The sequence below is a fragment of the Gastrolobium bilobum genome, unplaced genomic scaffold, assembly GCF_033153095.1.
Source record: "Gastrolobium bilobum isolate Gb01-03AN ecotype WA unplaced genomic scaffold, APGP_CSIRO_Gbil_v1 utg19765, whole genome shotgun sequence".
NCBI classification, from domain to species: domain Eukaryota; kingdom Viridiplantae; phylum Streptophyta; class Magnoliopsida; order Fabales; family Fabaceae; genus Gastrolobium; species Gastrolobium bilobum.
The window spans coordinates 354,601-377,612 of NW_026897847.1; the positions used below are offsets into that span (position 1 = coordinate 354,601).

General features: G+C 35.0%; 4 protein-coding genes across 15 annotated transcripts; all 4 read right to left on the bottom strand.

Moving 5' to 3' along the window:
* Positions 1-1,109: 1,109 nt before the first annotated feature.
* Positions 1,110-2,348, bottom strand: LOC133310803 (receptor-like protein EIX2). Its single transcript, XM_061511791.1, has 2 exons — positions 2,120-2,348; positions 1,110-2,050 (listed from the first exon to the last, which is right to left on the bottom strand). Exons 1-2 carry the CDS (start codon positions 2,346-2,348, stop codon positions 1,110-1,112), a joined length of 1,170 nt encoding a protein of 389 aa, XP_061367775.1.
* Position 2,349: 1 nt separating this feature from the next.
* On the bottom strand, positions 2,350-3,854 carry LOC133310816 (receptor-like protein 35). The gene is made up of 2 exons (XM_061511801.1): positions 2,467-3,854; positions 2,350-2,380 (listed from the first exon to the last, which is right to left on the bottom strand). Exons 1-2 carry the CDS (start codon positions 3,852-3,854, stop codon positions 2,350-2,352), a joined length of 1,419 nt encoding a protein of 472 aa, XP_061367785.1.
* Positions 3,855-6,255: 2,401 nt separating this feature from the next.
* Positions 6,256-8,393, bottom strand: LOC133310822 (biogenesis of lysosome-related organelles complex 1 subunit 2). 10 transcript variants are annotated; one of them, XM_061511810.1, is made up of 5 exons: positions 8,284-8,393; positions 8,143-8,198; positions 7,288-7,333; positions 6,798-7,183; positions 6,256-6,645 (listed from the first exon to the last, which is right to left on the bottom strand). In XM_061511810.1, exons 4-5 carry the CDS (start codon positions 6,906-6,908, stop codon positions 6,373-6,375), a joined length of 384 nt encoding a protein of 127 aa, XP_061367794.1. In that variant the 5' UTR covers positions 6,909-7,183; positions 7,288-7,333; positions 8,143-8,198; positions 8,284-8,393; the 3' UTR covers positions 6,256-6,372. The 10 variants fall into 10 exon arrangements, with proteins under 10 accessions (XP_061367794.1, XP_061367797.1, XP_061367791.1 ...); XM_061511813.1 differs by lacking the exon at positions 7,288-7,333 and having other exon boundaries at positions 6,798-7,019; XM_061511807.1 differs by lacking the exon at positions 7,288-7,333.
* A 1,922-nt stretch (positions 8,394-10,315) lies between these two features.
* Positions 10,316-13,846, bottom strand: LOC133310825 (uncharacterized). 3 transcript variants are annotated; one of them, XM_061511821.1, is made up of 6 exons: positions 13,713-13,846; positions 13,435-13,545; positions 12,508-12,581; positions 12,318-12,421; positions 12,051-12,113; positions 10,316-10,763 (listed from the first exon to the last, which is right to left on the bottom strand). In XM_061511821.1, the coding sequence occupies exons 2-6, from the start codon at positions 13,497-13,499 to the stop codon at positions 10,503-10,505; spliced, it is 567 nt and encodes a 188-aa protein (XP_061367805.1). In that variant the 5' UTR covers positions 13,500-13,545; positions 13,713-13,846; the 3' UTR covers positions 10,316-10,502. The 3 variants fall into 3 exon arrangements, with proteins under 3 accessions (XP_061367805.1, XP_061367803.1, XP_061367804.1); XM_061511819.1 differs by having other exon boundaries at positions 12,048-12,113; XM_061511820.1 differs by having other exon boundaries at positions 12,048-12,113; positions 13,435-13,556; positions 13,713-13,837.
* Between the last annotated feature and the right edge of the window lie 9,166 nt (positions 13,847-23,012).

Genomic DNA, 23,012 nt, shown 5'->3' on the forward strand with positions numbered 1-23,012 from the left:
TTTCTTGATTAACAATAGTATGATAGAACTGAATGAACACTCAATCTAAAAAATAGATTAAGCTCATTTAAGTTCGACATATTATCCCACATGTTTTCAGGACTCATTATTTGGTTGTAACATTTTTTTTTTGGTAGGTGGTTGTAACATTTTTTATATGCTCTCTTCTTGGGAAATATTTTCTATTGTCGAGAATCACCAATTTTTTTCTCATTTTATCCCTGTTATTTTCTCTTTTTTCCAATTTTACCCTTCCATTTACACTAAAGGTCCACCGAAAAAATGGTGATCCTGAAGCATAATAAATATGTAGTAAAGACAAAAAAATAATAATAATAGAAATTAAAAATTCAAGAAAAGGAAACATGATGTATTCATGCAGTTCTTTTTTGGTAATCTTATTCATGCAGTTCTTTACTTTCTCTTCAACATACACGACTAGATTATAATTAAGGATCTAAACAACAAACTAAAAGCAATTCAGTAAAAGTTTTAAAATTAGACGAATAAACATGGCTGATTTCACCATGCTATATACTAACATTAGTTTCATTTAAAGGTAAATACGATGGGTACAATTAAAAAACTAATTTAACATAATAAAATTAGAATTTAGAAATTTAAGAAAAACCAACATAATGTATTCATTCATATCATTATTTTCTCTTGTATATACTTAGCTATAAGGATCTAAACAACACACTAAAAGCAGTTTAATGAAAATTTGAAAATTACATCAGTAAAGAAGACTTATTGCACTGTACTATCTATTGAGGACAACATTAAAAATGATGGCTCTAGATAAATGAAAACTAAGCACAAAATCACTCTCAGAATAACCTTACATTTGTCATTTGTTACATGGGACAAACATCTCTATTAAATTAACCAAGACATTGCAACATATCTTCATATCTCTCAGGAATGATGTTGTACCTGCCAAAAATTAGGGGGGGGTAAGACAACATCGTAGTGTTTTATGGATAAATATAGATCCCAAACCCCCCCAAAAAAAAAAAATTTGCATTTTGAAACATAATATTTATATGTGCATAGTAAGTAAGCAATGCATCATTAACCATTATGTGAGATATAAAAAACCTTACCTGCTAGTCTTGGACTCTGAATTTCGTTTTCATTCTGGCAGTAAAGACAACTAGTGACACATACATCCAATCATACATGTTGTTGAAGAAGCGAAAGTAGGCATGTCTCCATGATGTTTTTATCAATAAAGTTCCACAAACTCCCCAAAATCCAACACAGAATCCAAATCCAAGGCAGATGTAAAACCCGATGGTTATGAGTTCATCTTCGTCTTCATTAGTGCCATTTTTGTCAGTGCTTCCAGTTGTTGAAACCACATCCCCTGGGCAATGGTTTGTGAGTGGTGAGCCACAAAGCCCATTGTTCCCTTCATATGTAGAGGCATCAAAGGATTGCAGTTGAGTGCTTACGGGAATTTTCCCTGACAAGTTGTTGCAAGACAAGTTCATGTAACTGAGAAAAGTCAAATTAGAAAAGCTTGATGGCATTCTACCATAGAGATGGTTTTTTGACAAGTCAAGTGATTCCAACATTTGCATATGACCAATGTTGCTTGGAATGACACCTGTGAGATTATTTTCTGAAAGATTTAAGCCAGCTAATGCCACAAGCATTGTCATACTTTGAGGTATCTCTCCTGTTAAGTGGTTGCAAGATAAATCAATGCTTGTCATAAGCCCAAGAATTTTCCCATATTCTCTGTCTTTTCCTTTCCATGCCAATGTTGCTTCGTCAAAGAAAACAAATTCCTCACTATAATAATTAAAATATCTACTTTTGGTATAGAGCATAGTTTTTCTTGGAAACTTGGAATTTGACAAAGCAATTATATGACCGAGGCATTGTGGTATTTCCCCTGCAATTTTGTTTTCTGAGAGATCCAATACTTGAAGAAATAATAGATTACAAAGACTTGCTGGTATGTTTCCCTCAAAATTGTTTGCCCCTAGACGCAAAACAATCAAATGATGCAAGTTATGACCAACCCAAGTAGGTAATGATCCTTCCAAATTGTTATCTCCAAAATCAATGAATGTCAATTTGCTACAAAGAGCCAAAGATGGAATTTCACCAGAGAATTCATTGTTATTTAAATGAATCCTCCCAATTTGTTGCAAAGAGCCAAATGAGTTGGGTATTCTCCCTGAGAAATTATTGTTTGCCAGATTCAGAACTTCTAACCTTTGAAATTTTCCCCAACAATCCGAAAGTGGCCCAGCTAGTAAGTTACGAGACAGGTCAAGAATAGTTAAATACAATGGTGGCGTTGTACAAAATGAAGATAGGGACTCTTGAAACATATTATTTGAGAGAATTAGAGTCCCTATGTTTTCTGGAAAATGAGGTATGGAACCAGTCAAATTGTTGAAACTAAAATCCCATGTACCTGGTGGTGATGATGGTTCCATATTTGGTAGCGATTTTGGCAAGATTCCACTAAGTTTGTTATGTGAAGCATTCAAGTAAAACAAACTTGAGGATTGGTCCCAAAACCATTGAGGAAACGAATCTGAAATACCACTATTAGAGATTTCCAGCTCCCCAAGTTTCGTTTGATGTTTGAGCCATGCCGGAAAATTAGGACCCAAAGTGCACCACGAAGCAAATAATCCATGCAGTTGGAAAGGTGGAATCCAATCTGAACTCAAGTTGAACGAAATTGAATTGTGAGACACATCCAAAATTTTCAAACTAGATAGATTTGATAGATGTGCTTCACTAATGACACCATTCAACTCAATTGAAGAAAGATATAATCCCTTAAGACTAGAAAGTTTCCCAATAGTATATGGAAGTGTCCCTTTCAACTGATTAAAGGAAAGATCCAAATATTCTAAAGAGGCAAGATTAGTAACTTCGAATATTGGCAGTGATCCACTTAGTTGGTTAAAACTTAAATTTATATCTCTGAGGACCTTGCTAACATTAAGCACCCATGACAAAATTGAAGAGTCTAACTCATTGTGTGAAAGACTGAGGGTTTTGAGAGAAGTGGAAGAATTCAGGTGGGGAATAGTTCTAGGATTGACTTGACCGAGCCCACAATCATCTAAATGAAGCTCCAATAGAGAAGGGATTTTGCTAATTGATGATAGCCAATCAACAGCTCCACTATGAGTAGTATTTAAAAGACCAAGGCGTCTCAAATTAGAGAGGTGAGAAATCCATTCAAGGTCATTTGAAACCAAATCATTATACCCAAGGAAAAGAGTTTGCAAATTGGAAAGGTTCCCCAAGGTAGGAGGAATGACACCAACAAGTTCATTATGTCTAAGGTCAAGAATTTGGAAATTGGAAAGGTTCTCGAGAGTAGGAGGAATGAGACCAACAAGTTTATTACGCCTAAGGTCAAGAGTTTGCAAATTGGAAAGATTCCCCAAAGTAGGAGGAATGACACCAACAAGATCATTTCGTCTAAGGTCAAGAGTTTGCAAGTTGGAAAGGTTCCCCAAATTAGGAGGAATGACACCAAAAAGTTCATTTCGTGCAAGTTTCAAGTCTATTAATTGACCAAGTGAACCAATGCAGTTTGGGATCTTTCCTTCCAAGTAATTAGAACTGAGGTTTAAGGAAGTCAGATGTTTCAGTTCACATATTGAAGAATCTATCTTACCTTGCAGTCTTGCATAATAATCTGAAGATTGGAGATCCAACATGGTTACATGACCTGTTAAATCATCGCATGAAATTCCTTTCCATTTGCAACAATATTCACCTTTCCATGAGGAAAGACTGTCCCTTCCATTAGTGAAACCAGCTTTTAGCTTGAGAAGAGCTTGCCTTTCTGTCTCCTCACAGTTCTTCATATGGGAACTTCCAACACAGAAACAGATGCATAGAATGCCCACCATACAAAAAAAGAGAATGAACCTACAGTGAAACATGGTGATCAACTCAACTCTCATGGGATTGTGTTTGGATTTTAAAACTGATCAAGAACGTATAGTAAACATGTACTTTGAATTCTGAAATGAAAGCTGGCTAGTGCCATTTATAGACAGCAATCAAAAGAAGCTAAATCACATGTCTGATTTTCTAGTATTAAAGTTTCTTTGCTTGCCCAATATCAAAATTCATGTAGACTTCTAGTCAACCTGAAAAATTACATAATATATTGCGGCTATTGCTTAGTATTATATATATATATATATATTGATGAAAGTGTATCACTTTAAGCCAATGAAAGATGGCCCCTTGTGTCGATCGTGCTCTCTGCTTTCAACCTAACTAATTAAACTTGAGGGAGGGAAGACTTTTGTTCAAAATAGCAATGCGTGATGCATCATTATGTGTAGCATGTGTGTGTGAGGTTACCTTTTATAGGTGATTATGTGTGAGATGAGATGCCGGAAGGTTAGTTAATGCTGTGGTTGGTGATGACATGCTGTGATGAGAATTTTTGGGGATTGTCTACGGAGATTGAATAATGTTAGGCATCTAATGTAGTTTAATGTATAACTTTAAGCCAAACCAATGAAGATAGTCCCTTGTGTCGATCGTGCTCTCTACCTTCAACTCAACTAAACTTGACCGAGGGAAGACTTTTGTGCAAAAAGCAATGTGTTATGTGTAAGATATATATTAAATCATTAATGTAGTCTCACCTAATAGTTTAAGCTCTTGAGTTGAATTGATTCTTTATATGATATCAGAGCCTCGGTATCACGTGTTCGAATTAAGTTTTGTGGAATTTCTTAAGACAAATAGGTGAACCTGTGCATTATTCACCTTTTAAGCCCAGTGGACTCTTGTGTGAGAGGACGTGTTAAAGATATATAAAATCATTAATGTAATCTCACCTAACAGTTTAAACTTTTAGGTTGAATTGATTCTTTATATTATGCATCATTACTCCCTCCTCTTCTCGTCCCAAGTGTCCCTTCTAGTCAACTGACATTGCATAAAAAAATGTCAGCTCACGGAAAGTAATTTATTGTGATTTTAGTTTATTATTATATTGATGATTGTGTATTTCTACTAAGATTGTAATCAAGGAGCAAGACTTTGTGTGCAATAAAGCAAAGCGTGACTTTAGTTTATCATTATGTTCCTCCTTTTTCCAGTGATGCATCCCCAACAACACTATATGCTCCTTCCCCTCTTCTTCTTAACACAAGTACATAATCCACTCATTTTGTTTATTTAAAAAAAAAAGCGACAAAATGGCATTCCAATGTGTCTATGCAGTATATAAAGAATCAATTCAGCCCAAAAACTTAAGCTAATAGGTGAGGCTACATTAATAATTTTATATATATCTAACATGTCCCCTCACACAAGAGCTCATTGGGCATGAAGGATGGATAATGCAAAGGTCCACCTACTTGTGCTAAGAAATTCCACAAGAGAAAGTGGGGGGCGGTGAGAATCGAACTCGGAATATGAGGCTCTTAAACCATGTAAAGAACCAATTCAACTAAAAGGTTAAGCTATTAGGTGAGGGTCTCTTTAATAATTTATATTATACTTGTAACATCCCGGGCGCTGACGAGGGCGAGGAGTGATCGCCGGTGCGAAAGGGTATGGACAAGGAGCGACTCCTGGCAGGCTTCCAGCGACGGAGGTACATGAATAAATCGAATCAACACCCGAAAAAGAGGGATTCCAAAGACTGAGCTGGTATGGGACAGTACAGTTGGGAATGGCTTATAAGAATTAATTTGTACTACTTATACTAACAAGATACATCTTCTTTTCGGTAGCCTGGAATGGAAGAACTCCATAGTTAAGCGTGCTTGATTTGGGACAATTCTGGAATGGGTTACCTCCTGGGAAGTTTTCTCGGAAAGTGTGCGAGTCGAGGAAGATCAGACAAGTGATTCAATAAGAATTTTCCAATTTCCACCCATTTTTAATGCTTTAGTAAATATGCAGATCAATCTAGATTGTGAGGCAAGTAAATCAGGTTGGTAGGTTTGGTAGAAAATGAAAATACTAATGGGAAGAGGGGATCATTTTGAGAATATCCTAATGGCAAGTAAATCAGGAGGATCCATCGAACTTCAAGAATTTGAAGTTTAGAATTCTTGAAGAAGCCAGTAATAAGTTCATTAAATTTGACAGCATGTATCATATTTCCTCAAACCTCATGAATATTAAAACGAGGTAATAAGAATATGTAGAATTCTTTGCACGGAAAATTTGGATCCAATAAAAGAATGCACAACTTCAAGCAAGTTGGGGAACGGATGATACAAACTACAATGGAATACACTATCTGTATAGGCAAACAACAATTGTTGAACTTCACCAATTCATTCACTTGAGACAGAGAAAAGAGGTAAATGTTTATAATGAAAAGCAAAATTTGTACATTATTGTCAATTAGGAAGGTGGAATTTTGGTTTGGTACACAGATTGCACTCTGGATTCCAACAAAGCTACATATTTATCAAGCATAGAGACCACAGCTTCAAATTCAGTCACTTGCTTCTCTATGGCATCAATCTGCTCAACATACTCATTAAAGCTACCACTCTTGCATTTCAACTGCTCCACAAAAACCCTCAACCCTGAAGCCAAATCACCAAACCCTTTGTACTCTTCTGCTACCCTCACATTCATCTTCTCCAACAGCTCGAGATGATTATTAGTCCCCTAACACACAAAATCATTGTAAATTTTAGTAAATAAATAAAAAAATTTAATTGATTTGCAAACAATGCCCCATTTCAATTAACCCCAAGTTCCATCGAACTGATGAGAATTAGGTTTTCAGAGAGGGAAGGATAAAGAATGGGGGGTTTCACCTGAAGCTCTGACTTGATCATGGTGGAAACACTGCCGAAGAGGTCATTGAGCGATTCAGCGAGTTCATCATGCTTCTGATCTTGGGGTTCATCTTTCTTGACAGTATCCATGGTTAGAGCCTTGGTTATTACAATATAATTGACTAACTCACAAGGGAAGGGTGGTAATAACAGTGAGATTCAAGACGACAATCTAACCAATTGTTGTTTCTCAGGTCCAAACTGCAGTCATTTTGAAAAAGAAAAACAATAACTTAATTTCAAGCTCAGAAATCAAACCCTAATTCAGTCTTCTAGTATATTAGATGTGTGACTCGGCTTATTGAGGGCATTGGTACTTGAGACCACTACTCTACTGTGCTGCCATCATCTTCCTATTCCCCCCTCTGGAAGTATAATCAAGTAAACAAGATATATCAAATATAGGTAAAAAAAAGACAACAACAATGGAAGAAGGATAGTGAAAAGTACATCAACAATTAAATCATACCACATAATCCAATACAAACTGTCCCTACTCCCATGTCTTTTATAGCCTTCAGTAACCAATATGAATATGAGATGTTCATAAAGCTGATGATGAACTTTTACTATTTGCAATTGTGATAATGAAACTGATGAACTTTAAAGGGGGCGAACCGGAGCAGTAGTAAAACTGTTCATTCATGACTGAAAGGTCATAGGTTCGAATCTAGGAAACAGCCTCTTTACAATTATGCAAGGCTAAGGCTACGTACAAGAATTTCTTCCACCCCACACTCGCTAGTCAGATTTAACTGGGAGTGGTTTTGTGGTTTATAATTATGATAATAAAACAGGTAAAAATTCACTAGGTTTGTACAGTTGCCTTATGACACCTTTGGCAGAAAAATCTCCAGAGTATGAGCAGCAAATGCCCAAGTACTAAAGCCAAAATATCTGAATAGCACGACTGTCAGACATTAAGAAGCCTACAATACTGTGTGCTTTAAGACTATTAGCTAACTTAATAAATCATTACAATGAAAGCATTCTAATTTCCAAGACGATATTCAGAAAGATCTCTCATCATTGTGTGTATAAGTAACCTTTCTATGCATCTCACCACTTTGCTAGCAAGCACTAACTAAGTTCAGCAAACAATGCCATCATTTTGTATTTTGGGAAATTGAACAAAGGAAAAGAAAAAAAGATAATATATATATAACAAAATAAATAGATAAATCAATAAATAAAAACAGAGAAAAATTATATCCCCAAAAAACAAGCCAGTAATTAGAATCATCAGAGATGAAAAACTGTAACTCAAACAAAAAAAAAAAATCAAACAAATTCAAAAAAAATCACTCTGATTCAGTTCAATTACCGAATCACAAGCTTCTCTTCAAATCAGTAGCTCAGAGAACCAAACGAATTACAAACCTATTATAAAAAACTAAGTGAAATTCAGTTTAAATAGATCTCAGAAATGAATGAACAAACAAACAAGAAATTCAATAACTCTCACCAAAATGATAATGGATTATACTGTGACGTCGTAGCGATTTGGAAAGGGTCACAACTCACCACATCGTCTGTGGTATCTTGATGCGGTGCAACGCAAGGAAATGAACAACAAACGAAACGACACCGTTATTGACATGGAATGTAAGCCTATTTGTGTTGGTTTTACTTTTACCCCAATTTCGTTAATTCAGTTTTGTTTATTATTTTTTATTTTGAGCCAGGATCCTTTGACACCGGTGTCAAAGGAAAAGTTTGACACCTCATTTGAGAGCCATTAGATTAAAAAAAATCAATGGTGTCACATGCTTACAAATCAGAATCGTTGATTTTTTTTAATCTAACGGCTCTCAGATGAGGTGTCAAACTTTTCCTTTGACACCGGTGTCAAAGGATCCTTTCTCTTTTATTTTTGTATATTACTAATATTTTTCTCAATCATAAGTTCATAACCCCATTGAATTTCCCAACAAAAAAAAGTTGCATGTGATGATAAGAATCAACGATATGGAATTGCCAAATAATAATCCTTTTCTATAATAGAATAAATTTTTCGCTCTTTTTTCAGAAATAAATTATTTGAAATTTCAAGTTTAATTTTTACATGTAGTTAACGTTAACTATTAAACAAAATTTCTTCAATATTTACAAGTATAAATATGAGAATAAATCTTCTCATATCTCATTTTGATCTGGATAACACATAAGCACAATACTTCATTGCCCAGAAAGAACACATAGAGCATTGTGTAGACTATCATGTAAAGCCGCCTTATAAAACTTAAAGACTAAGGAAAGTCATGGTAACAGCTGAGGTCCACCGTGCATAAGGGCTAACACGGGAGAGACAACTCCAGCTTGCCACTACTCTAAGAAAACAGGCTAGTTTTAGACTTGTTTATCAAGGAAATAGCGAGAAAGGCAGCAACTGTGACAGAAGGGCAGCCACCTTGATTTACCAATAAGAATAGACGCCGCCTACAAAGGACGACACAAGGCACACTATAAATACAGAGGAATTAATCAGAGGTACATCCATCTCTCAATTAGAAATATATACACCTTTCATTAATATTGACTTGAGCATCGAAATTGCGCCAGAATCTCAACATCACCTATCCAAGGAGAAGCACATTCCACCATAGTTTCGAGCTAACTTGCTACAGTTCTAAGGTTCATAGTCTTCAACCTTCAACCGTGTGTGATTTGATCCATCTTGTCTTGGACCGGTCAAATCACATTTTAATATGATTACTTAATTTAAGAAGATTCCAGTCATCTATAACTTTTAATAATAGATCGACAATAAGCATCACGTTAAGAGTAACATGATGTTTTGAGAATTGATTTGTCATTCAAAATTATAGATGTTTAACACAAACATCATACTTATATTGATGTACGAGATATTCAAATCAAATCGGGTTGCAATTACAATTATCAAAATGGTTGCAATTACAATTATCAAAATCTGCAAGGGGGTTTTGAATTCAGCAATGTGCATTCTAATTGTTAAATCATGAACAATTCAAATTGTATAGGAGCAGAATATTAATGTGACAACGGAAAAATGCGTTGAAGATCGTTCATGAGTGAAATATAACGAGAAAGGGTGGAGAAAATAGTAGCATGGATGATGTCTTCCCATTCAAGCATCTCGAGTCTTCTTTTTCTTTTATCTATAACTATGCATCTGAATTTCAATCTTACAAGATTTTAAATCTTAATTCGCTTTATTTTGTATCTAAGGATGTAGTGGGGTAATATGGATTCTGGATTGTTTACTTAATACAATTTCAGCTTACACGGTTCTGCTTTATTGAGTTACTTCAGTGCATGGTTCTCATGTTATTTTATCTAGTAGCTACTATTATGGTTTACTTTATTATTATTAAAGTCAATAGATCTCTGGTTTACAAGTTCATGTTTTAGCTGAATTGGTAACATATGTGCCGAAATTCAAGCCATTAGCAAATGTTCAAGAAAAGAAAAATGAAAAATAATTTGAAAAGAAAAAAAAATGAGCTAAAGCCTACCGTTATAAAATTTAATATGGTTGGCAAAACCAAAATACAACAAATATTACATCCTACAAAATTTACATCACAATATCCATGTGAATAAGCTTATGTGACACTGGAATTTGCATGCCCTTAGAATTTATAAATTATCTAAACACCATATTGAATAAGCACGTCGTGCCTTGTATGAAAAGGTGTCTCATCAAATCCACATGCTTCCAAAGGCTTCTTCAAGTGCCCTCTTCCTGCTTAATTCTAGACTCCATCCTCCAGCCCTTGCTCCTCTCTCAGCTCGAAGCCGCATTGTTTCCTCATCATCACCTGCATAGCCCAGCATGTCACCCCCTCCAAGTGGTAAAGGTTGTGGGGCCATACCTGTAGGTCTAGGCTGTCCTGGAAATGTAGGTGCATATTGTCCCTGAGGGACAGCACCAAGCCCTGCTTGAGAGTTTTGGTTTGAAGCCTGTTTCAAGAGATTTGAGGAAATTAATCTGTTGCATGTATTATATTCTGTAAATCTTTTGCTCCATGACTAAGCTGCACAAACTAGATATTCAAACAAAATGAAGAAAACCCTTTAGTTTGCAAATTAGCACATAATGGCTGAGTCAAACGCAGTTAAATACCAACCAAATAAAAATACTGAAAAAAAGAGTAAGGTTTAAAGCAAAAGTTTTGTTGGTACTAAATACTAATCGTTGAAATAGGTTTCAAGGATCAAAATTTTAACCATACTCCCAAGTCAGACTTGTTACCAAAGTCTCACGTTAAAACTCACACAGCTGGTATCCCACAACTACTAGCAAACTATATGTTAACTATATAAATTATGATTTTAGACAACTTACAAGAATACACTTATACACACACATATTACATATATATAGGCGAGCTGACATGCAAAATTAAATTTATGTTTCCATAATTTGATTAGAGTCGTGAGAGCGAGCCTTGGAGCAGCGGTAAGGCTGCTCCTTGTGACTGGAAGGTCACGGACTCAAGGGTTCATGTCTGGAAAACAATCTCTTTGCAAAATTACAAGGATAAGGCTGCATATAATCAACCCTCACCTCTATTCTCACAAGTCGTGGAGCCTTGAACGATGGGGTTTGCCCTTTTAATTTGATCAAAGTATCATTTTCATGAGAAATGAAAAAAACCAGCAAGAGCAACCAAAGCAGGACATACTAGAAACCTAATCAGTGAGACCATAATTCCATGTACAGTGAATCTCAATTTTCAGAGTTCCTGCATACAGAAGGAAAACTCTGCAACCTTACTCAGACAACTTATTTATGGCATCCCATCTGCTCCAAAATGCTCCTCAAATGTACCATCAACCATTCAATACTTCATTTTAACTCTCAACGTCATAGAGCTTGCTAAGGATGATAATATTGGTGCATTTTCTCTGTCTTTCTTAACAACTACAAGTGTTTAATCAGGACTTATTTATTTATTTGGGGTTTCAGTGATTTATATTTTTTTTCCTGAGAAATGTTGATCAAAAGGCCACCAAATGCCTGAATTAAGCAAAAATAAATAACGATTTTCACATATAAAACAGAGGAAGTAGTTGTATCAATAACCTTTACATGCTTGTAAAATATAAATGCTAATAGAGGAAGTAACATGATAAAACCGAATAAAATCAATCTCAAATAATAGATCAAGCTCAATTAGGTACGACAAACTGTACCAAAAGAGTAAAGTAATCAATGAATAAAAATAGCAGTCTAGAGCTCACCACATCATTATCAGTTTGTGCAGGTTGTCCCCTACTTGCTGTCAGAGCTGCAGCTAATTCTTCAGCCTGTTTAATTATTATCAGCATAAAAATAACATTAAGAAAATGGTAGGAAATCCATATTTGCAAAACAAACTTAAAAGTTTACTATTCTTGTGATTAAGGAGTGATGTCCTGAAAAACATTCATGTGATTCTGCAAATTACAGAGACTTATAATGGGCGTATGTGGAAGGGACGGAACCAATGAATACTCCATTCTCAGAAGTACCTTTCGGGCTCGATTAATCATTATTTGTTCTGCATTTTCTTCCTGGTATTTAGCAATTTTTGCTTCAATAGCAGAAACATCTATTCCTTCAATCAAGTTAAATGCTGCAAATGGGAAAAGGGAAAACAAAATCAAAATAAAGCACAAACTATCAAGTGAAACAATTATACTCATGATAATAGAAGCTTACTCATGTCCTCTACTTCCTCCAAGTAATCATTGTATTCTTTCAAAGATGGGAAATCATCTTCACGTTTATTGAATCTACAAAATTTAAGTTAATAGTAAGCAGAAATGTATAGCTGAATAAATTTAATATAACACGACCCTCTACACAGTGAGAATTGAAATGTTGAATATGGCGGCATGTTACTTATTTCTTTTCCATAAAATGTCTGAATCTAATAAAGACCTTCAAAACAATGAAAAAAATCAAATTCTTAGTATGTTATATCTATAATCTATCCAACTATGAACTCTAAACATGATTGATTTTAAGATTGGGCGGCTTAGCTCTTCGAAGAAAGTAAAAAGCTTCTGCTTTTATGCCAATTCCCCTGCTCCTCCTTTCCCACCCACTTAACTAACCAGAATAACTAAGCATATGGTCCAATTAGTTCCATGATTAGCCCCTTCAGCAATGAACCAACATGTATTCTGTAAACTTTTACAGGTTTTTTAATTATATTTGATAGATTTACTTCAAATCACTTTACATGAAAATTGGTAGTGAAAAAGTGCAGCCAGCCATATGATAAGCACCATTGACCATACTAACCACAAAAAAAAGAAAATGAAAGAATCTAAAACGATAAGTCGATAACTAAACTAACAAAATATCACCCAAAAAAAGTGACACTGCAGTAATGTAACTAATTAATTTCACTAACCATTGCAACTTAAATAATGAGAATGAAAAATGAAAGATAATTTATAATGAAAATTCTGCAGAATCATATTAGTCTAAAATGCATTTGCATTATTTTCATATTACAAATTGAAACCCCAAACAAAAAAACAAAAAAAATCTAGTGTTTCCCATGTTACATATATGAAACAAACAAGGAAGATACATTGAGATAGAAAAAAAAATAATAATAATAATAATAGCAATTACATGCTAGCAATCCTTCTCCTGATTGCTATCTCCTTATTGTGAGGATTGGTACTGGAAACCACCATTCTGCTACCGTCAACTTCCGGTTTCCCCTTCTTCTTTTTCTCTCACCTGAATTATTTCTTTAAGCATTCAGAAAGTTAAAAATGAAAATAATGAATGAGAAACACTTTTTTCTGTTTATGAAATCATGAGAATTTAGTGATTAATAAAATGCGACGGAAAACATAATCAAGTAAATACGATATATTAAATCTAGGTTAAGAAGAAAAGCTCACCGCGAGAAGATTGATAACGGAAGAGGCGAAAGTCGCATGAATAGCAACAGAGCCGACGGCGGGCGAAGCCTTCGACGGAGATTGTTGCAGCCTCCAACCCTTACTCTGAAACTGAAAATTTTTCCTGTTAAAATTCTAAGCTTATTATTACAGTTCTTACGTCATATATTTCTTTTTTATTTAATTATTCTTAAAAATAGATTTTCTTAAAAAAAAATCATAATACTATTTTTTATTTTTTTACATCTAGAAATCATGCTTATAGTGTTTATATATTGGGTTTATTGTTTTTCCTTTTTTTTCTAATAAAGAGTCACATATATCGTACTTTTCTATTGAGGTGGCAAAATGGGTTGGCACACCCTTCCCCGTCTCTTTAATATGGATTGAAAACTCCAATCCGTCTCGTTTTATGTTGGATTGTAGGGTCAATCCGCTTAAAAAACAAAAAATAATTAAAAATTAAAAATAAATTATATTTTATTAATTTTATAATATTACTTATTTGCATATCACGCTCACTTTAATATTTTTTTCAATAAATGTATGTTAATATTTAGTCGGACATTCTTTACGAACTTTTTTTGTCTCCATATATAGATTATCTTTGTCAAAAATAAAGTTTTTTTTTTTATAAGAGTACTAAGATAAAAAAAAAATTGAATATCACAAAAGCTCAAAGACAAATAAAATAATACTTAATAATAATAAAAAAATAACTCGCGCGGGCTAATCCACCGCCAACACATTTTGCTTCACAACCCGACGGAGCGGATTCAGGCAGGTTAGTGGGTTGAAATGTGTAACCTAACTTGTCCTGTTTTGGCGGGTTGATCCATCGGATTCAATCTATATTATTATTTCTACTTTTATGTGCATATAAGAAATAAATTTATCTCTTATAATATGAGAAATATTAACTCCTTATATATTTGACAGATTAAGTTTAAGAAATTAAGTCTAATTATTATTGTTGATTGTTGAATATTTAAATACGGGGAATGATCGGTTTACAAATTTTTTTTACAAATTACACTAAGTATGACCAGTCATATAATCTTGATTGGAGTATAACTGATCATACTTAGTATAGTTTGTAAATATAACTTTCCCTTTTAAATACAAGGAGCATACATGTTTAATGTATTTAATTTTTTGTTTTGTTAATAGTCACCCTACTTTATTTATGCGATACCAATACGGCCAATGCCATTCTCACATTTCTTTGATTTTCTTTTTGACATGTTACTTTGTACGCGATGGTATACTTAAATAAAATTTCAAAGTATTTAATTGGAAAAGCATAAAACTTTAAAACAAAATATTTAAGAATTTAATTGTATATATTATTAGTTGTTCTGGACCTGGACCTGCCACATCAGCTTGGTACCATGAGCCTTCCATTAAGACTCATTCAGTGATTTCCATGTCAATCTTATATCAGTTGAGTGACCTTGATTGCTTTGTCATTTTCCATGGTCTAGCCTGTTTCATTAAACATACAATGAACAAGAAGTGATTGGCTCAGTTAGGCAGCTTGATGGGCTATACATCCTTGAGAGCAATCGAATTTCTAACCAAAACCTGTTACCTGCAACACCGCAAACACTGATGCTGCTCTACTATAGCATTTGAGACTCAAACATCCTTTCTATGAAACTCATGTATGCCTAATTCCCTTTTATTTCTTGTAACAATGTTGAACCTTGTGAAGCATGCCATTTTTCAAGGCAAAGAAAACTTACTTTTCTACCTAGCATTACCAAGTTTGCAAATCCTTTTGATTTACTTCATGCTTATTGTTCAGTCTTATTGAATCGTATAAAAATACCTTATGGATATATGCTTAGAGATATCTAAAAGATAGATATCCGATTGACTTATAGCCAATACTTCAATCATTGTGTACTATCAAAGGGCATGTAGCAAGACGTGAATGTACACATTGTTGGCAATAATAGTAAATAGGTTAAAAGTATGTACCTGCAATCTTTAACTTCTTATTTATAAGGATTACTTTCGTAGGCTTGGGCCTTTGAGATCTCCCAGTTGATATGAAATCTTCCTTGATTAATGGGGATAGGGATCTTATCCTTGATCCTCTCTCTCTAGGTTATATGGTTGTGATATTCATATTCAATTTTGCTAGTAATAAAGTTATTAGAATATGGATTCATTCCATAACACTGATATTTGGAGCCATATGCCACTCCATCAATCCATGGATATCGATATTTCTTTACTATTGTAGATGATTTCAGTAGGTTCACTTGGATTGTCCTCATGAAATCCAAAACAGAAACACAATCTCACCTACAAAACCTTATAGCCTTCATTGAAAACCAGTTCCACAGTTTAGTATAAACTATTTAGGAGTGACAATGGCACTGAATTTTTCATGAAAAATTTCTTTCACACCAAAGACATAGTACACCAGACCACATGTATTGAAAGTCCCCAAACATCTGTAGGAAATCTTAGATTTATGCGGAAGCGGTTTAGGACCTAGTACATTGGTATGCTTACCGAATCATCCTTGTTTCACAATTACCTCTCGGTGCGCAGGTGTCGTGTAGAATCTTCCCTTGTAGGATTCCTCTTCACGAACAGCTCACCTCAGCGCCGCAACACGAACAACCTCCTTGAAGCTGGACTGTGGCAGATCTTCCAGACTATCTCTCGAGGAGGATGAGATGGTTGTGTGGGCAACCGTTCAGATGATGAACGTCTGCCTCTTGGGGTTTGTTTCTGATGATCTATTCACCTTGGAGGCACAAGAGGAGAAAACTATGAATATATACGCTTAGGTCTTAGACATAACTCAACCCTAAGCCTCATGGGCTCAAGTTTCACTGAAGCCCAATAGGACTTTAGTGACCAAAAGAGCATATATCCAACAATCTCCCACTTGCTCTTTAAGATACAAACTTGAGTTCGTAAACCCAAGACCATGTAACCCATAAGCTATCATCATCTGATAATATACCTCATCCCTTGTCTCGAGCTAGCCTGGGGACCTACCATTTGTCATTGATCAAGGCTCCTGATAATCTTTACAAGATTATCTAATTCGGTGCTACTCCACGAAAAGCCCGAACGTGAACTCCAAGATTAATGACCTTTATAACATTAATATGCATTGCCCCTTTATAGAATGTCTATAATTCATTGATTAGTTTTCTGTAACCCAATCAATTATTTATTCCCTTGACTTTGATAATTTCTCTAATGGATTACATGCACTGGCCAGTGTCTTTAATATCCAAGTACCGAAATATATCAAGGGGACATTTCCTATAAATTCCTTGTTGTTTATCTCATAAATACTGATAATCAAATAATCTCACTCCCAAAACACCGAGTTATTGGCCGTCAAAAGATCGGACCTCACCCGTTGGTAAATCAAAGAATGAAAACTATTTGATTACCTATTTATAATAAACTCAGGATTAAGAGCAATCACATAGCTATAGTTAACTGGAGATTTGATACCTTATGACAGAAAAACAACCTTAATCAAATCTCTCCTTGATCCTTTCAATGTGAATGTTAATTCACACCAATATTTTACAATGATTCGGACAAAATCACTTCATAAAATATTGTAGCCTGAATGAAGTGCCCAACTTTATTTAATGGCTGTGACTCCATTCATCAATTGTGAGATCCTATGAGCATGTCCTCCATGAACGTATCCATATGATCATATACTCCACAATTTGATCCGGACCTTTATGTTTGTAAATAGTGCGCAAAATAAATAAATAAAATCTTATTTAAGAAATTCAGAAAATTATTTTATTGTTTCATCGTCTTACTCCAAGAGCACAATGAAACCAATAACTCCCACTTGCTTAATGCAAGTCTGGGATCCTCCTAAGACCCAAAGAAGTAACATGCCTCTCGAACACAAGTTCAGGCAAACTCTTAGTAACTGGGTCTGCAAGATCCACCTCTAATGTTATCTGAGTTTAGTGAAAAATTCATAGCTCGAGGTTGATTTTCTTGAGTCAATATCCACTTGAAATAACTGAATTTTTGAAAACTTAGCTTTTCAAGACTCCCAACCAGCATATAATCTCTCGTTCTCCAAAGATACTTGAGTACATGCTTAACAATAATTTAGTATTCCTCTAGGTTCAAAATGGTACTATCTCACTACTCTCACTGCGTGACAGATGTCTGGTTTAACGCCCAACATGATATGCGTGAGTCTACCTTTGCCAAAGCATAAGATATCTTGCTCATGCATTCTTCCTTCTTAGAAGTCTTTGGTCACTCCTTAGGAAGATGAATTTCACATCTGAGAATTATAATTCTTCTCTTAGAATTCTCATGTTGAATTTTGGGTTTTGTCAATGTAAGTAGCCTGAGGTGATGCCAACAACTTATTCTTCCGGTCTCATAAGAGTTTTATATCAAGAATATAATTGGCTTCCCCAGTACTTCCATACCAAAACACTAACTTAGCCAACTCTTTATGCTTGATATTACCTCCACATTGTTTCTAATAAGGAGCATATCATCTACATAAAGTACCAGAAAAGCTACTGTCTTCCGTTGTATCCTTTACATACAAATACACATCATTCATCAAGGTTCTCTCAAAATCAAAATTTTGATAACCTGATCAAAACTGATGTTTCAAGACCTGGATGCTTGCTTAAGTCTATGAAATAGACTTTCACAACTTGCATACCGTGTGTTCCTACTCATTTGCTATAAACCCTTTTGGTTGTTGTATGTAGATATCCTGACATCCAACTCCCAAAATGAAATCTCATAATTGAGACTTATAGCAACTAAGAGAATCTGGATAGACTCAAGCATGGCGTCTGGCAAAAAATGCCTCCAAGCTAGCTTTGAAGGTTTTCACCTTTCTGTCCATCCTCTCTTTGCCTTTTATGTCCACATGCACCTTGTGGGTTTTACCCCTCTTGGTGTATTTACTAGGACCGAACGGAGTTGAAATACAAGTATTTCATCTCATTGTTCATAGCGTGAGCAACACTTGATCAACAACATCTTCTAGTGTATTATCGTAACTAGTAGGATCAATATCACTCAACAAGAGACAACTTGAGAGTTAACAAGGTTCTCTCCCACTACGAATGTACTGCACTAGACCTTGTGTATTTATAGGTAAAACAAAGAGTGGGTCAAATGATGGATCTTCAATTTCTTGAGGATCCGCTTATCCTTGATATTGTTCCTTTACATGTGATACTAATATTTCTACTAGTTTCACTTATATATTATCATGTTGAATTTCCAATCATGGTTCTCTTGTTTGTTCACTTAGAGATATATCTATCCCCTCTTGAACAATCAAGGGAACAATAGATGAAGCTTCTAGAGATTCTGGAAATTCTTGATTTGAGATAAATCTCATCAAGAATAACCTAACTTAAGAGCTTATAATTTCTTATCTAGTCCTCTTTTAAGAAAATCATGTGAGTGCTCACTTAGATGATCTTGTCCTTAAGACTAAATAAGAAATCATCCGTAGTTCTCTTAGGGTAGCCAAAAGATATGCACTCTTCCATACAAGATTCCATCTCATTTGACTTTTGTTGTAGGACGTGTGTCGTAGACCCTAAATCCGAATATGGTTTGATCTGGGCTTGCACCCTTTCCATAATTCTTTAGGTGTCTTTACAACAAACTTTTGACGGAATCAAGTTAAGAAGGTACATTTCCTTCTCTTAGGCATCTCCCTTGAACAACATTGACAAAGATGAATAATTGAACATGATCTTCACAAAGTCTAGAAATGTTTGATTTTTGCATACTGCAACTTCATTCAACTAATGCGTTCTTAGAGTTGACAGTTACAAAAACTATCCCCTCTTAAATCAGGTAAGACCTGAACTTACCAGACAGGTAGCCAACACTTTAGTCAGACCAAAGTGTTTTTGATTTGAACACCTACATGCTTTTCTGCCTCAGACTAAACCTCTTGGAATTTCCAAAAGCTTTAGACTTATGGCGCACTTGGTTCATCTGTCCAAATCCAGAGTAAACATTCATATAATGAAGTACTCATCACCTCTTCTGGTCTGAACACTAATTGGTCCACATACATTAGTATGTACCAGTTCCAGTTGAATAGTTGCGCAAACCTTTTTGGCCCTTGTAGGATTGCTTGGCCACTTTACCTTCCAAATAGGACTAACATGTAGCTGTTAGTTAAAAGATTATTGAACTTTCAGTCCCTCTTTTAACTAAAATATGTTTCCTACTTGAGATAATATGACTCAATCACAAAGGCCAAAGTGATGTTTCATTTGAAACTTTTATTTCTTTGGTGAAAGTTCTTGTTCATCATCCTTTCCATTCAACATAACAAATTTAAAAGGGGTATAGGACATAGGTAATAAAGACTATTTAAACAATGTACCAGAACAAAACAAGACGAAGATGAACTTCGAAATGTAACTGAGGAATCAATTGCATTGTCAAACCATGTTTTAACCAAAACAACTAACAAAAATTGAATTCCTCTTGAAATCCGGAACAAATAAACAGTCACTCAAAACCATAGTCGTATAAATAACTTGTCCTACTACAAATGCAGACACAAGTTTCCATTTTCAAGCTTAAAATATCTATGTCCATTGCTGACAGGTATGCCATGTTTGAACTACTACAAAGAGTAACAAACATAATCAGTGATTCCTGAATCAATAATTCATTCACTGATCAGGCCTTGATATGCCCATGTCAGGTTCTTTTCATCACCTCTGGACAATTTTTCTTTCAGTATCCCTTCAATCTGCACTTGAAGAACTTGTCTGGCGGCTTCTTCATAGCAACTGGTTTGACAACTGATAACCAAGTCATTTTGTTCTTGTTACCACCATTGGGTTTCCCTTTGGATTCAACAAGACTCTTAGCAAAACCTGCACCGACTGCATTCTGTCTGGCAGAGCCGCTAGACGCAGCAAACATGTCATTAAGAGTCTGAAGCATTTTTACTCCACTCTTAATCATGTACACTTGCTTCTGCAAGTATTTGGAAAGACTGACAATAATATAGCAGCGAACTACCATATCTGCCCTTTCCCAATCTGAGAAATGCATCTTAGTTTCCTTAGACGCATTCTCAGCAGGTTGCTATGGCCCTCGCATTGTCAGGACAAATTTTAGCTTCCATGTTTTAGAACAATATCAAAGATTTGCTTTTCACTTATTCATAGTTGGTACCATCTAGAGGTTTTCGACTCAAAATCATTTCTAATATATTTTCTGAAAAACATATAAAGCACACAATTACAAACAAATAATGAAATAAACAAACGAAGTGCGAGTAGATTCTCATAACTACTCTTGTTTATTGTTAACAATCCTTCAGTTTATCTTTACAAGGCTTACGCTGGGCAAGTCACTTGTAAAAACCAAAATTGTTATTTGGGCCTTCAGTGCCATTGCCAGAGCTTCGATGGGAGGGTTAACAATTTTACCAAAGTTGAATGTAATTAACCATTGTTTAATTTCAAAATTATCCTTAGTGTCTAAGCATTGCCGACGATGGGCCGTACAATACTTTACTAAAATTTTGAAATTATTAAGATTTAATCTAGTGAAATCTGATTATCCTTATCCGATGGGGCTTCAGCGATAACCGTTTCACTAATAAACCCACAAATGGAGCCCGCAGGTTTTAAAATTAATTAATTTTTAAAACCTTCACCCATTCAACATTTTTGTTTGAGAATTTTCATAAGCCCAGTCGAATTCATTGTTTAATTTCAAAATTATCTTTAATAACTTAGTATTATCGACGATGGGACGTACAATACTTTATTAAAATTTTGAAATTATTAAGGCCCAATAAAATCCAATCATGCTTATCCGTTGGGGCCTCACATGATTATTTTATTGATAGGCCCACAATGCGCCTGGAGGTTAAATTAATTTCTTAATTTAAATCTCCTCCCATAGATATTTAAGTCCAATCTAATAAAATCCAATCATGCTTATTCGATGGGACTTCACATGATTATTTTATTAATGGTCCTATAATGCGCTTGAAGGTTAAATTAATCTCTTAATTTAAATCTCCTTCCATTCAACATAAGCAACATTTTCTAATTTCCAAGAATTATTTAATTGAGAGTATCCTTTGTTCGATTTCAAAAACTATATAAGTAAGAGCGCCGATAAACGTGCACTAAGCTTAACATAATTTTGAAAGCATTAAGGTCCTGAAATCCGGTCACTTTACGTCAGCGTGTGCTCCAAACAATCATGATACATGAATGTTGTATGCAGCGTGTGTTATTCCATGACCATTTCAGAAAAACCCACAAATTACTCGCAAAATAAAAGAATTCTCTCAGGAAATTTTCTCTAATTATTTTTCTAGATTTAAATCATCCAAATAGCTGACTTAATTATTAATCTAGATTGCAACAATCATAATAATTATCATTTATGAGGATAATTTGAAATCAAAATAATTTCCATAACGATTATTTGTCTTGATGTTAATTATCCAAAATTAATTAATTCAATTATTAATCTAGATTTTTAATAAAAATCATAATAATTATTAATTAATTTCTTAGGATGATTTAAAATCAAAATAATCTCATAATAACTATCATACTAGTCGCTGAAGACATAATTTGGCGAGAAACCCTAGGACGCGAAGAGGAACCCTAGCCGTCAGGTTGCGCGTCGTCACCCGAAGTCAAATCAGGCTGAAACTCCAGGGGAAGGACCACCACGTAGATCCGAGCGCTCCGCCGTCGGAACCACCCAAAAAGGTGGCCGACGCTCCCTCACTCTCCCATTCTTTGCCGGAGAGTGGCGGCCACTCTCAGAATCTTGTGGAGGCGCGTGGTGGGGCGTGTAGTCTCCGATGGCGGTGAGCCACCCACCGTTGCGTTCGTCTTTCCCGTCCTCTTTCCAACCATATATAGATCGCCCCATTCCGAGATCGGTAATTCCTCGAAAATTCTCCGACAGAGCTGACTGCGCATCTTCCTCGCGATTTCTCGATCTTGAACTTTTACAAAATATTGAAAAATACACAAAAATTCCGAAAAATTAAAAAAAAATAGCAAGGAGGAAACCTAATCATATCAGATTACCCTCCTTGTTACAAATCGAGAAATACACGAGAGACCCTAACTATGGATTAAAGCATTTTTACCGATTAAAATTTAAACTTTTATGAAAATGAATTATCAAAAACACATGCTAGATTCATACCATAATCCTAGAACCCGAGGTGCCACATTTCAAGAAGCAAAACTAATTACATGAATAGTGAAACTAGATTCACATACCAAT